The 15,623-nt window shown below is 41.5% G+C and overlaps 2 protein-coding genes across 14 annotated transcripts in view; one reads left to right on the forward strand and one right to left on the reverse strand.

Moving 5' to 3' along the window:
- The window catches only part of TAX1BP1 (Tax1 binding protein 1), an 83,335-nt gene extending 80,233 nt beyond the window's left edge, over positions 1-3,102 (forward strand). For all 7 annotated transcript variants that reach the window (XM_086396387.1, XM_086396385.1, XM_086396390.1 and 4 more), the window contains 2 exons: positions 1,303-1,385; positions 1,968-3,102. In XM_086396387.1, coding sequence (XP_086252513.1) covers positions 1,303-1,385; positions 1,968-2,169 — 285 coding nt within the window. In that variant the 3' untranslated portion in view covers positions 2,170-3,102. The remainder of the gene's footprint in view (positions 1-1,302; positions 1,386-1,967) is intronic.
- Positions 3,103-3,831: 729 nt separating this feature from the next.
- JAZF1 (JAZF zinc finger 1) overlaps positions 3,832-15,623 on the reverse strand; it is a 330,973-nt gene continuing 319,181 nt past the window's right edge. For 4 of the 7 annotated variants that reach the window (XM_086396393.1, XM_086396396.1, XM_086396392.1 and 1 more), the window contains 2 exons: positions 12,927-13,096; positions 3,832-6,208 (listed from right to left, as the gene is read on the reverse strand). In XM_086396393.1, the coding sequence (XP_086252519.1) occupies positions 6,032-6,208; positions 12,927-13,096 (347 nt within the window). In that variant the 3' untranslated portion in view covers positions 3,832-6,031. Of the gene's footprint in view, positions 6,209-9,851; positions 10,173-12,926; positions 13,097-15,623 lie in introns of those variants that run through there. The other 3 variants (XM_086396394.1, XM_086396398.1, XM_086396397.1) reach the window with 1 other exon arrangement.

The raw sequence follows: 15,623 nt of genomic DNA on the forward strand, positions 1-15,623 counted from the left end.
ATGTAGAATATGAAGAGACCTTTCATTATGTTTTTATTTTCTTAAATAGCATTTCAAAATTAAAAAAATTAATATATTTTATATATATGAGAAAATTTTGTTCACTATCTTATATGTAGTTGTTTAAGCCGATTCATGTTTCAGGTATTGTTACTGGAAGGCCTAAATCTGGCAGCCAGAGTAATGTGGCACAGAATCACAATTTACCTGTCATACATATTAAGCTTAGCAGATTCAACTATGCATCATCTTCCCTCTTTGTATGCTTAGATTTTAAAACTGGATTTTAGTTAAAGACTTTTAATTTTTGAAGTATACGAAGTACTTGTCCAATATTCCTCAGCTTCTCAATCTACTATTAGATTACTAATCCTGTTTTTCTTTTGCTCAAGTATAGCCTAAGAGAATCATTTGCCAACAGAAGTGTTTTCTCAGGTGAAGCACATGGGCGGGGGAGAGTGGGGAGCCTTGTGTTACCCCACCCCCCGACCCATTTCAGGAGGGGATAATTGTCAGAGTAACCGCGTGTTCTGCCATCCTCACCCTTGTTGATGTAGCAGCAATGTGCAAGTCTGTAAAGTGACCACTGGGTGCAGGCATGGAAATCCAAACCAGCATTTTGGTTTTGATCCCAACTCAGATGTACAGGGTTTTCAGCAGGCTATCTTGATAATCTGTTCATCAGGTAGTTATATATTAAAAAAAATTAATCTGATGATTTTACAACAGGGTTTTTGAGACTTGTAGTTTGGTGCATTGCTTTGCTTTTAACACGGTTTTCCAGTTGAATTTTCTCATGTATTTGCCAACAAAATGCACACGTAAACCTCATAGATATTGCTGGTTTTCCTTTAATTTCTACATATTGTACAGTGGATGTATATTGTCAAAGATTCTGCCTGTCTTACACACTAGTAGGTATTTAATGAGAATAATAGGAAAAGTAATATAGTCTTAAGATTTTTTGAAAGTGGCCCATGTATGGATGATAAAAATGCAGTAAAGTTACCTACATATAGGTCAGAAGTCTATTGATCTTCATTTGTTCACACACTCTGGTGTAGTACACTCTCCATTCCACTGAATATTGCTTTTTATTTCAAGGTAAGACTTAGTCCACAGTGAAATACTCTGTAAAAACAAATTACTTTCAAACTTCTATTTACAGGAAAACCTGATAACAACAGAAGTAAAGTTTTTTAAAGTAAAATCTTACTTCCTTTATACAGTGCTTGATTAAATTGAGGGACTTCTGTTTGGTTTCACTTTTTCTCAAAGTTGCAAAAATTGTTCTTTGCCTAGGAAGATGAGAAGGTGCCCACTGCTCCTGATCCTCCAAGTCAGCATTTACGTGGGCATGGAACAGGCTTTTGCTTTGATCCCAGGTAAGTTCTCTTTTTTCTGTGTAGAATTGGGATTACCAGTGGTTCTCAAGGTATGGTCCTTGAAAGTTAGAAATGTGTATGATTCAGACCTCCTGAACCCAAAATTCTTGTTGTGGGGCCCAGCAATATGTATTTTAGTGTGCCCACGCAGATGGTGCTGATACATACAGTCCTTTGAGAGCCAGTGCTGTAAACTTTAGTTGTTAAACTGAGTGAGCGCTGTTGGGAAATTACAAGCTCAATTAATCTTTATAGTTTTACAAAAGGCATATTCTGTTAGTTAACAATCGAAGAATTCCTGTCACTGAGCCTCATTTCACATAATTGTATTTTTTCGATTTGATGAGAAAAGGTTTTTGTCAATCTAGTTGTAAAATAAATTTAGCAGCTTTATAAGTGGGTTACACAGTTGTCAATAGCAAGCTTCTAGGACCAAGAAAGAGAGGTTCCTGGAGTAACTGAAGAGTTTGAAGGTAAGCTGATACTGATATTAACTAGATAAATGCAGTCTTGCCATATCTGAAGATTACTGCTGTTAGAAATCTTATCAGACATGTAATTCTTTCATTTTATTTCCTCAAGCTTTGATGTTCAGAAGAAATGTCCACTCTGTGAATTAATGTTCCCTCCCAACTATGATCAGAGCAAATTCGAAGAACATGTTGAAAGTCACTGGAAGGTGTGCCCAATGTGCAGCGAGCAGTTCCCTCCTGACTATGACCAGCAGGTGTTTGAAAGGCATGTACAGACCCATTTTGATCAGAATGTTTTAAATTTTGACTAGTTACTTTTGTATTAGGAGTTAATAATACAGTTTAACAGTTAAAAAAAAAAAAATCACCTCAAATAGAGCACTAAGACCACAAGGTGTCGCTTCCATGTACCCTCTAGCGTACTTTTTGACCAAGAGCTACTTTGAGTTTGGTGTTACTGGGGTCAGGGTCAGTCTTTGGCTTAACACTATCAATAAATGTAATTTTAACCTCTGTTAATCTTACCTGCTTAGGAAATTCTTGTGTGTTTGTATATTTATTTCCCATTTTGCAAAATTATATGAATGAAGGAAATAGGGATTATTTTAGTGTTACCACATTGAAAAAAAAATGTATAGTGTTATTTAGCAGAATATTTACAAGATTGTTGACCTTGTTGCTTAAGCATGACTGTTAAAAATTATGTAGTAAAAAGAATTTATCATAAGTCTTGCAAAGTAATTCTTTGAATACAGAAACTTCATAATTTAGCCCATGAAAAAAATTTTTAACCCTCTTTAGAAAGGGAGCTGCATGTAGAATGAGATCATATGTTTGCAAGATTGCAGTGATAGCAACTGTCCTTTTATATTTGAGATGTTTGCTTTAGGAATTAATAGAAAGCATATTTTGCTAATTTTATGACTGAAAAACTTTAGAATACCTGAATAATTATTTTAAAGCCATCCTAAAGTTGTATTTCTGTCTGATGGGGAAATGGAACAAGATATGTTGGTGTAATTGTTTTATATTAAATGATCTACTGAACAGTGGTGGTTGTGGCATAAAAATCACAGAAAATGTATTTTTTTTCCCTCATTTTCCTGATAAGAGTGTAACTTTAAAAAAATGTTCTCAGTAAGTGATTAAACATGTAATGCATAAACCCCAAATCAAACTAATGTATTTTTTATGTCTTTGATGTGTATAGTATTGACATTAAAGTGGACACATTTTTAGAGGTATGTAATTTCACTCAAATCTATTTGTGATCATCTTGAATGTCTTTTTGGTCCTGGGTCTTGAATTTTCTGAAATATAGTACTCTTTTAGAATATAAATGTTAAGAATTTAAAATACAGACTTTTTGATTTTTCTTTTTGTAGTTACTAAAATACTTAAGCTTGTCTTAAGCATACTAGTTACCTAAGATATTATGAAGTGCTGTATGTAAGTTGTATATACACCATCTGACTTGTATTTGTGTATCATTGAACTCCTTTAAAAGGTTTGAGTCTGGGGCAAAACAGTATTAGGCAGTCAGGTGCCAGATGTTAGGACATGGCAGATCTGGGATGCTGTTGTGAGGAATCCATGTTTTAAGCTTCAGGATAGGTTATAGGCTAAGCAGAATATATTCAGGTAAAATATGTTCAACAGTAGGAACAGTTAATAATTGTAGACCATGCTAACCTAAAAGTATACTTTGAATAGTATAGACTACTCACTACCAGTGAAATGAAATTGTTCATACTAACCTATTTTTAGGTAGCTTCTAGCCCCAGGCTTTATAAGTAGTTTACTATTGATAGAAAAAACAATGTGATTCATGCAAAACACCGATGACATCTACATGCATCAGCTGAATCCAAAAACTGGGCACCCTAAAAGCAAGGTACTAAATGGATATTCGTTTCTGTGGCAAACTGGATACTGGCCTTGATAATGGATGCTAATGAAAATAAAGAGCCATGTTTATTTTGGGTCAGAGGCAGTTTATTTTAAATGTGATTTCATTTACAAGCAGCTTTTCTTGACAGGAATTTTATTTAGTTGCCTTCAGTTCTAAAACAAACCTCTGTTGCTTTCAAACTTAATGTGCTCTGTCCCGAACAAAACATATGAAAATATAATTTAAAGCACAGTTTTCACAGACACAATACAATACATTCACTATACACGGTATAACAAAATATTCCCATCCTTACCTGTTTAGTAATACTGTCACAATGAATAAGTAAATAGAAACTGGAATTTGTTTTATAGTTGAAAGAAATCTAACATGCACAATGACTAATGACTGTTCAGCTGCTGAACTACTGACCCAGCCTACAAGTTTCTTGCACTAGAAGGAGCAAAGCTAGATGATAATTGTTGGCCTAAAAAAATTTTGGTCAATTATAGGTAGATATGAAATAGCCAAGTAGGGCCTTCTTATGCACCAACTATTTGCTTCTCACGTCTGGATCACCCTTTAACACAAGGGTAACACTGTACGTTCAGGACCAAGACTACTCTTAAGAGATCCAAGGAAATTTTTAGAGGGCAGTGTCTTTATAAATACTTTTAATTCCCTCATTATGAGGGATTCACAACTTAATGATATAGAAGCTTACCCATCTGGCTAACAGAATTATCTTCCTTTCAGAACATCTGAAAAATTGAGGAGGGACACCTGCTTCCTCCCATCTGTAAGACTTTCAACAAATGCAAACACAGGAAGAAAGTTATTTTTTATAAGCATTTCGAGTTTGATTTTCACCACTTTTGTGGGCAGTTAGCCATCTCAAAGCAATTTTTATTGCATAATTAGGCAATTGGTAAACTCATGTTTAAGGAATAGCACTTGGGAGAAATGAACACTCAAGGCATGATGGCATTGTTGGTAAGAAAAACTTCAGGAATGGTCCAGACGTAGTTACACTCTTAACGGGTCTTGTATTAGTCACTCTTTGACCACCTGCTGCAATAAGCACTTAATTGTCAATAAGGCTCAATTTCATATTTCAGCAAAATGTCTTATAAAGCTAAACAGACGTTTCCAATGAGAATACAGACATCTACAATGTGATGGAAAAAAGTGCTTTTAAAAAAATTCTAAAAACACAGTGAGCATGAACAGGTGATGGGGTCTTAATAAAATGTTCCTGTTTGAAACGTGCTTGGAATTTTCTTATTTGCAACCCACAGGTTCGTTGGGCAGTGGTTGCAAGAATTGGCAACACATAAAACATTAATCTGTTGGCAATAGAGAACTACAAAGTGCTTTAAAACTTCACCTAAAGATGAAGATAGAACTAAATTTTACACACAAAAAATTTGCACTTAAGTATTTCAAAGTGTTTCCTAACAGATTTAAGGGAAAAGTATTTAACTAAACTAGTATCTTGGTCCACAGATATCAATAGGCATAAATTGAATCCCTTGCACCCAGCAGGCACTCAATGAATGTTAAACTAATGAGTGAACTGAATAGACTTTTGTACAAAAATGCTATTTTATAACTCTAACATGATAAGTCAGATGGCAAGATTTTCAGCCTTTTAAAGGGCAAAAGGATTTGCACGATAATATAAAACACAGAAAGCACACCCTTTATGTATGTTATTTAAATATGAAAATATTTTTAGCATATTATGTTAAACATTCTTATTTATATTTCCATTACCTAAAGTCTTTCTACTCACAAGTACTAACTCCATTATGTAAGGCATGGTAACCAGTTGGATAATGAAGGTATTATTTTGGTTTTGAACACAATGAGTTGATGTGTTGAAAACTTCAATCACATTATAATCTTGGGGGAAAAAAACCCTCAGTGCCTAGCCCCTCCTCCCCCCTCCCCAGTTGATATCACTGCAATACAACTAAACAATATGCAACATGCCCTCAATTTTAATCTTGGTTTGGGGAAAATGTGCTGAAGAACCTAGAGCTTTTTGTTTTGTTTAGCACCTTATATCAAAGTAATGAAAATGGGTATGATGATTACATGTGCAAATGTACAAAATCATTAACTCTACAAAGATACATCATTCCAAAATTACAGAAAAAATTTAAAGCATGCATTTAATTCTTTAAAGGGTTGCTGAATGCTTCCCCTGAAAAAAGGTGGCTGTTTTCAAAATCAGCAACTGCTGGTGAGGATTTCTTGGCACAGTTACGACCAGCATGTTATTGCTGCATCTTCCTGATAATCTCAGCCGACACCGGGGGATGGAAATTGATTGTGTGATGCCGCAGGCCCTGAGCTGTCTTGTAACTCTTACCACAACGACATTTGAATGGTTTACGGACACGAATCTGTGTTCTGTGACCATTCTTAGCATGGTACTTTATGCCATTCACATTCTGTGGAGAAGACAAAAATATCATCTGTTAAATGGTGTCACCCAATTGTCTGATGGGGGAAAACCTTAGTGTGGGTCTGACTGCAATTGGACCTCTCTCAGATGGCAACTGTACACAGAATAGGCTTTCGTTAACGCCAGTTGTGACCAAAGCAGTCCAGTGTGTTCACCATGGTCTGTGCCCCAAGGCCATTTCAGGTAGGCTTCAGTTACTCTGAAAGTACTGAGTTTGAGTTTTACATAAAATACATAGTTAAGACTCATGGACTGTACAGGCATAGTTTTGTCTGAAGAATGTTGCCAGTGAACAATTATGTAAATCTATCCAAGATAGCGAAAACAAAAAAATCTAAAGAAAGAAAACAAAGGTTAGGGTAATAAAAGTTCAAGATGTATAAATTCTTGACTGGAAACTCAGCATGTCTTGCTCCCAGCCAATCATGCTAATTCCTACCTTAGAGAATTTTTGTTCTTTTTCTACTCTGCATTAAGCCTGTATCTCTGCCCGTTTAAATCCTGCCCCAGTACAGTTGTGTGTTGTTAAGCACCTGTGGGCAGACAGGACTCTGCTTTTATTTATGTACTACATTCCAAACATATATTGAACTTTGAAAATGTCAGTTTATGAAATTCTTAGCAGCAGAAGACTTCTGAACTTCAGATTGGCATATAAATCCTAAATGACACATGAAGTATCTGCATGCTATCTGGATTTCTGTTCGTTGGTTTTGCTAGTTCACATTGCACATTCTATTTAAGACGTCATGCCTAGAATCACTATAGATTTAACCAAATTACTTTTCCTTTATCCCAATTAAATGGCAAGTAAACAGACTCGGGGCATTTAGTAAACTGATGGAAGATTTATGAAAGAACAAACGGCAGAGGTGGTACTGGAACATAGATCTCCACTTTCAGGTCAACCACTGTCAGGTTGAGCAGTAGGGGGAAAGAAGAAAAGGCTTGAGTTGTTGAGCATCGATCACCGGAAGAGTGGGCTACTTTTCAAAGTATTACCTGAGTGTAGGCCCATTGAGCCCAGTCCTATGCCCAACTAAAGGATTGCAACATAACCATCTTCTATTTCATAGGATGCCCTTGTCGAGCTCCCAAAGAAAAGGAACAAACTGCTGTTGTTTAATGAGCATCAAGCACAGTGCCTGGCACAGAGTAGATGCTCCACAAGTATCTGAGTGAATCTGTTAGAACATGCTTCATTCTGGAAGAAATTGAGAGATTTGCCATGAAACAAAATGTGTTCAGTGGTTATCACTATATTTCCCTATTGGAGATGCACCGTGCACATTAATTCTTTTCAAAAGTCCTATGGAAGAGAATCCTTTTCACACTGTGGAACCCAGGGGCGACAGATAGCAACCAGTTGTCTATGCTTAAAAAAATCTTGTAGGCTGTCTGGTGAGTTGAAGCTCAAGGACAGACAAAACTTCTTCCCTGAAGGCCCAGCTGTCAGCCTTCTGCCCCTTCAGCTCTTGTGGGTCTTGCATTAGTTCCTGCATGCAGGGTGAGGAAGCCCTTCACTTTGCCTTCTAGAGGCATGCCAGCAACTAGGAGATTGCCGTGGTAGGGTGTGGAGAGAGCAGTGACCGTGCAGAATCCGACCCATTAAGAGAGACCAACCCCTTGCTGCTCCAGCTATCCCACCAGGAGCCCAGGCACGTGGGTAAAGAAGCCAACCTGTGCATCTAGCCCCCAGCTAGTACCCCACTGCAGTGGCATGAGAGACCCAGGTGAGAGCCACTAGGGCCAACAGACAAAGATAAGCGTTGTCTATCAGCCCAATAGTTAATGGAGTACCTCAGGGTTGTTGCTTCCTGTGGATGAGGAGTTACTAAAACATTTCACAGGGAACTTGTAAGAAGGATCATTATAAATCCAGGTACCCCTGTGTGTTTAGCAACTCCAACAGGACCAGAACTTAAGATACTCCATCCAGGCTGAGGTGGTTTTTTTTTTAAATAAGTGAGGCAAGGTGTTAAACTAGAAATTGCTAAAGCCATGAGAAACCTGTCCAGTGGGAATCCAGATCTGGAGTTCAGCAGGGGAAGGTCATGTGCAGGGTTGAGGTGATTCCAATAGGGTCTGTGGTCTGTACCCAGCTTGAATGTAAATGCTGTGTTGTGTGTGGCTGTGGGACTAATATATACATCAACTTTACTACTCTGGAAAAATCAGGAAGCCGGCTACATGTGTGGAAACATGGCAGCTCTGGGTTGACCAAAGGGCCTAAAATAAACTACCTTACCAACTCTCTCTCTCTCTTGCTGTGACTTAAAATGTTCACAAGTGTCATGGGACAACCTTATCAGAGATGTTAGTTATATCTCTAATCAGATGTAACATTTCCCTATCTGTTCATTCACAGATAACTATGGGAACTTCACTTTCCAAAACTCCAAAGCTTTGCTGAAACTCAGTTCTAACTGCAGAGATCCTGAAATGAGTTTGGTCTTTCAAAAATATTCACAATGACAAAAATAAATGTCAGGCAACTTGAAATTCTTACTAAATCCTCTGATCCCTGAAAAGGAGAAAGAGGATTAAGCTCTTACACGGCAAGGCACATCACTAACGGAACTTTTCCTCATGCCGAGAACTTGATATCTACTGTCTTATTCAGCACTCAGGTTTTAACTAAAAATTGACACTCAGAGAAGCTGACTTGACCAGATCACGAAGCTGAAAAATTCTTAAAAGTTGGGAAGGACTGGGACACTCAGTCTAGAGAAAACTGTCTATGACTTACAGTGATCTGACCCAGGAAGGGGCAAGGCATAAGGTACAGAGGAGGACCTGAGGTGGCACTGGTTCTCTTCCATGCCAGGCACTCCCTGCCTGCTGAGGGAACTGACCCAGTCGAACAACAGAATTCTACTCCAAATCAAATCACGAGAGCTAAAGTTAGGACACCACACACTGGGCCACCATGCCTTAACTATTTGATGTCTGTCGGTATTCAGGCTTGTGTAAGTACAATATGTAATGTGTACCATATAAAATCCTAACTTTCAGTTTCCTGTGAACCTTTATGTCCTACACAAAGGAGAGGATGAAGTCATTTGGGTATCTGATGTGGAAGAAAGATGAAAAAACCAAAGCTGGGCTTGGAGATGGTGAAAGTGTTAGTTGCTCCGTCGTGTCCGACTTTTTGGGACCCCATGGCCTGTAGCCCGCCAGACTCCGCTGTCCGTTGGATTTTCCAGACAAGAACACTGGAGTGGGTTGCCATTTAAGTTAAAGTTAAAACAGTGAAGGCATGTGGAGCAGCATGGTGACACCCCACCTGCCCCAGAGACGGCACTGCCAGTCTTCCTCTGTCACACTTGACATGGCAGCACATGGGATGTCCAGGGCAAGTCAGGTGGGAACCAGGTCTTTTCCTCCCATGGTTACTACTGTAATCTGTGTTCAGTGTAGGTAATTGTAGACATTGAGAAAGTAGAGAGAAGCATAAGAATGTACAACAGAATCATAGTTTAACATCTGAGGTATTTCAGTATTTTTTGCTGTGTATGTATATGTGTGTAAGTGTATATATGTAAATACACACACATACAGATTGGATTCCCTCATCAACATTTTTTGAAAATAGCATAAATTTCCAGGAAAATTATGGAACTGAAGAATTTGGACATTTTTAAAAGCTCTATTTTCTGCCAAGTTTTATCCAGAAAGGTCAGTTATGCTCCCACCAGGGCTTCTAGGGGGACCCTCAGGAGAGGCAAGGAGATTCAGATCCACTGAAGGGGAGAAAGGCTCAAGTGTCCTTCTTGGGAAAATCTGGAGCTACATGTGTGCTTGACTGTGTATCTACACAGATGCCAGAGACCAAGCTTGCTGCTTTATGCTGCTGAAATGCTGTGTTCTCTGTGTAGCCGAGGACTCTCAGAGAAACTTTGTGCAGAACCAAGGTGGATGGAATCAGTTGTGCTCCTGGCCTGGAATGTCTGCGAGGAGCACAGAAGAATGAATCATGTTGTGGCTTTGGGGTTCCGTTGGTCAGTGGGGAGCCCACGTTGCCCCCCTCTTCCCCCATGCATTTTGTCTTTGTCCCTTTATCCTTAGGGTATTTACTTAATGTTCTGGATGTGAGCTACATGCAGAAGGGTCTTTGAGCTGTAAGCACTTGGGCTAATAAGATCGTAAGGGCTCTGCCAGTCATGTGAACAGATGAGGTAGAAAGGTCAGATGATAGAACTTCAGGATGGGGGGGAACTTCAGTCTGGGAAGCTGGTAAGGGCTCCCACAAACATTTGAGCTGTGCTTTGAGAAATGGGAATGAAATGAGGAATGCTGACAGAGGAGGGAAAGGGGGCATTTAGAGGCGAAAGAATTAACATGGGAAACCACTGTACTGCTCCTCCTGTGCCCTACTCTATATGAAGTCTGGGGAGTTAGATGCTCATCTTCTCTCAGTTCTGCAAATGCCAGTGAAATGGTGAGAAGAGCTGATCCTGAGGCAGTGCCCAAGAGCCTTGTGGATGAGAAACCCCCTGCCAATAGGCAGGGCAAGGAATGAGACAGGTCTGAAGGTAGCTGTGGGGATGAACAAGATGGCAGCCCTTGTGGATTCTGCCTGACACCACAGTGCACTAGCTCATTATGCCCTCCTCTCACCAAAATCTAATCCAACAACCATGCAGTAAATAAGATGAAATAATTACACTAGAGAACACCACTGCCCTGCAGCCAGTAACTTCCCAGGAGAAAGAGTGAGACTAAAGAGTTAGGTAATATGACTACCTTTTCCTCAAGCAGCTGGTTAGGAGAAGCAGTTACGCATTTGTTCCTGTCCCATGCACCATTACCTGGTATTCTGGCCCAGGAAAGGAAACTCACACTTCCCTCATGGAAATCACGACCACTAATTGCCACCCGTGTCATCTGCCAGTCTGTGGTACTGAAACAGGCAGCCTCTATAGCCCAAGTTTCATGCAATTTTCTTTAGGCCTTAGATGGAGAAAGAACACTCCCCCAAAGCCCTCATCGACCTAGATGCAAACAAACTGCAGGAAGGCAGAAACTACTGGAAATTCAAGAAAAATAGAAGCAAGAGATTAATGACAAGAAAATAGAAATGACCAGGGGAAAGGGATGGAAAAACAAAATGAAGCAAGAGATTAATGACAAGAAAATAGAAATGACCAGGGGAAAGGGATGGAAAAACAAAATGAAGCCAGAGGTGGCAAAGACAGAAGGCTTCATCCTCTTTGGCCAAAATAAAGGGTGTAGCTTACATTCCCCTACCTCATTTTTTGTTTTTCAGTCAGTTGCGGTCTGGGTTATTACTCTGCTCCCTCTTTTAACTTAGCTGACGTGTAAGACACCCCTAAAACAGTGTTTGGACCCTTGAGAGAAGGCAGCAAGACAGCGGAGCACGGTGCACCAGCTCCCGAGAAGCATGGAGGGCAGGTAGGATACAAGAGCAGTGTCCTTGTCCAGCTTTCTCCATTTTCACATAGAGAAAGAAGAGAAAATCTCTTTCTGCAAGCAGAGCTGTCCTCTGGACAAAGTAGCTTCTTGAACAATCCCTTGGGCTCCTGGCTTCCTGAGGTAACCATTTCATTCTCTTCCTACCCCCACTCCACTACCACGATGCCTTCTGACCCACAGGAATGTACGTGTGCAGTGGGGACACGGCACAGTGCATCAGGACACACTTATGGGACCTCACATCTCCATCGTGGGGCTTCATCTGGACTGTCCATGATCAACATTTAATCGTGTTCAGAGTTGGTGAAACCCTGAGCCACTTACCTGTGATACATTTGTGTTTTATGCTTTAATATCAGGAGCAGGTATGAAAGTACTGAAATAATCTTGTGTGTGTGTGCGTGCAGAGACATATTGAAGAGGGAGTAATACAGGAAGTGCTTATGCTATCATATTTTTCAAGCCTTTCTTTAGAAATAGTCAATCTGCTGAGCTTTGGGGAAATTAGCATCTCATCACAGGCACCGAATCTGTTTTTGATTTTTAGTTTTTCACAGTTGGATTTAAAGAGCTGCTAATGCTTCATGGGAAAGTTTGCAGATTTGTTTTCTTGTAATGTCCTCTGGACCCGAATGTGTCGGTGTTTCTCAGTGTTTTGTCCCTTGGGAGTTTTTCTCAACAGAGAATTTAGTGCCCCTGGCTCCCCTGATACCCAGTCAGGCCTGCAGAGACACAGGTTTTGGCCGTCTACAGAGACTTTGCTGAAGCTATAGAGCTGATGGTTAGGTGTGAAAAATACCAAAGGCCCCCTTTTTCCTCATCTCTTCATGCCATTTGGGGGAAGTGGGCAAGGGCTTCCTCAGCTGGAAGAAAATACCCTACAACATTTTCCAAAAGAGCTCAGTGAACCGTCTGTAGGCTTTTAAGACTTCAAAGTGGTCTCTCTGAACCACCTGCAGAGCCAGCCACGGGGAAAGGTGTTTGGCAAACAAATAAGTGACACATTTGATATTCTGCCTGATTTGACATGAATTTGAAGAATATCAAAAACATGATCCTCCCACAACAACAAAAAAAATCTCCTGACCTATAGTTCCCACACAGATCAGCAAAGGGAAAAACCCACCCAGAGACCAGAGCTAGCCCTGACCTGAGGGCAGCCACACACCCAATCGGCTCCACAGAGGGAAGCACCTCTCCCCAGACTTGACTGACACAGGGCTTGCCATTTTCCATCTGGTTATGCCAAGCGAGGGTATTTCTTTTACCTTGTATCTCTTTTTACATCCAGGAACCGGGCAGGCAAAAGGCTTCTCCTCCCCTCCGTTCATGCACATGGAGCTGAGGATGGCTTCAGAGCTGATGGCACTCTCTGTGGTCCAGGACTCGTCGCTATCTGACTCCTCATAATCCACCTCCTCCTCGTCGTACTCGCTGCCTGCGGGGCCAGAGCAGAAACCAAGGAGCGTCAGGAGCGTCCCTCTCGCCCTAACCCTAACCCTAGGACAGGAGGCATGGCAGCGAGGGGACAGGCAGCTCCGACTGCCCTGGAAGAGGACATCTAGGGCACCAAGGGACTGCAAGGGCATCTAGTCCCGAGGACAGACCTGAGGGGGGAGGGTATCTGTTTTCCCATTAGAGAGCCCAGGGCTCATGGTAAGGAGTTAGCTGTGCAAGAACGTGAATGCAATTCTTCAGCAAAGGTGACTGCAAAGATGCTGAAACCAAATATAACCGACCATGACAGACAAACCCCTGTCCCAACACACACACAAGCACATACACACACACAGGATACACATGACACTCCAATCCTGTCCCCTTAATTTTCCTGCTTTATCACCATAGTAAATACAAAAATCTGTGGGAGGGGGTTACATTTTACACTTATTAGGTATTTACACTTCAGTGGGAATTCATTTCAGATCTCTTCCTTTATAAGCTGAGCTGGGAAGACCACGAAGAAATGTGGCACCAAAGGGGGGTTACCCCAAGCTAGGGAGGCAGGGGGCTGAAACACCCAGAGCTCTGAGGACACAATGTCATCATCAGAATGCAGGTCCAGCTAGAGGAAGACCTGACAATTCCCTACCACACCTGTCCCCAGCGAACAGCACCTGCCTTTCAGTACACACCACCTTTCCTGGGAGGGAGGGCCGGCTGAGCCACCGCAGCACAGAGCTAAGACGCATGTCGGGATCCCCTTGTACCTGAGGTTAAGAGCTCTGCTCAGAACTGAATTAAAAATCTGCCTCACCAACTTCTGCTCAGCATGGAGGGGATGGAGAACCACTTCAACAAGCAACCCCCCCCCTTTTTTTTTAACGAGGTCTACAGCCATTTATGTGGAGTTTTTGCACAATACAATCCTGAAGGACATAATTCTACAGATCATAAACAGTGTAAAATAATATGTTGACAAGTTCTAATGCATTTACAAGCCTCGTGGAATAAATAGGAATTATAGCACAACATTAATAAGAATTATATGGTAGCAATTACAGTTGTGAAATTCATCCCCCAGGTGTGAAGCTAAATTGCAGCAGGGGCCTGCCTGGGTGCTCACCGTGGGCTCCCTCTGCTACATCAATTATTTCAACACCAAATATTGGCACTTTTATTGGGTTTCATTTTAATAGGCATTAATAAGATTGTTTGAAGAGCCAGTCAAGCCAGGAACAAGGACGCCAGCATGAGGTGAACACTTAAAAGGATCCAGGAAGGGAGGAAGGGACCTCAAGGTGAACGAGGGCCTCGTATGTTTTAGGCATGTGAGATGCATCATCTCATTTAACCCTCTGGTGACCCAGTGAGGTGAGGATGACTGTCACTCTCATACACACAAAGAAACTAAGAACCGTGTGCTCCAAGAGCTTACACATTCTCAATTAGCGATTAAGGGAGTCAGTTTTCCCCAGGTGACACTTTCCTGGCCTCCAATGCCAGCAGCTCTCTGGGGCGGTGGGGAGGGGGGTGTTTCTCAACCTCCATGTTTCTGGTCCTCCACCATCTACCACTCAGAATTCAAAGCAGCCTGTTTAGAAACTCGGGCGGTGCAGAAAAAACCACCAGGCCAAAATGAGGCGTTGGCATTCAGTGTGGGTTTCAGTAAGCCCCCAGCCGTGTTTGGCTGGAGACCCCAGGGATCAAGACAGCACAGGGGTGCCACTCTGCTGAGGCCCTGAGTCGGTCTGTGAGCAAATCTCAAAATCTGTTTTCCAGTAGGGCACCGTTTAGGACATTTTACTCTTAAACAAATGCCACATGCCGCTGTCCTTTAAATTGCTTGTTAGAAAACTATAAATGCTGTTTCGCAAAGCTCTTCCAGTAGGACTTGAGAAAGTGAGAATGACTAATTTACCCATCTAATTGGGCTAACTTGTTAACCTGAATACTGAAAAGTGCACAACATTTACAACTGGGGCACAGGGGGTGGGAAAGAAAGCCTCAGACCAACCGAGGGCTTAATGAAGCCCAGTAGAAGATAAAACTTCAAAACTCCTCGGGATCAAAAGGGGCCAGGCCCGAGGGATTGATCCTGTAGACACAGCTGCTTGGAAACCACGTGGCATCCAGTCCCAAGTGTTGCAGGAATGGGGACCACGAGTCACCATCCATGTCAGGATGCCTTTGCGAGTATAGGCATGCTCACACACCACAGGGTCCTCTGGGTGCTTTGTGAAACTGCCTGCCTGGCATGGGGATCGAGAAGGATCTGTTTCTACTGAGTTCTGTCCTGTAACACAAGCTGAGCAGTGCACGGCCCTGGGTTTATGCCTTGGCTGGACAGTCAGCTGAGTGACTACCTGGCCTCTTCTTTCTCTTCTGTGAAATGGGGGAAAGACTCTTCCCTTCCGTTTAATTCAAGGGTTAAAATTAATGTTGATAAAGCACCTGGCACAGGAAGCCATAATGAGTGCTCAAAAAACAAGACAGGACCTCCCCGGTGGTACAATGGGTGGGAG

The sequence above is a fragment of the Bos grunniens genome, chromosome 4 (genome assembly GCF_055505025.1).
Source record: "Bos grunniens cultivar Pamir isolate PY7600 chromosome 4, Bosgru_T2T1.0, whole genome shotgun sequence".
NCBI lineage: Eukaryota > Metazoa > Chordata > Mammalia > Artiodactyla > Bovidae > Bos > Bos grunniens.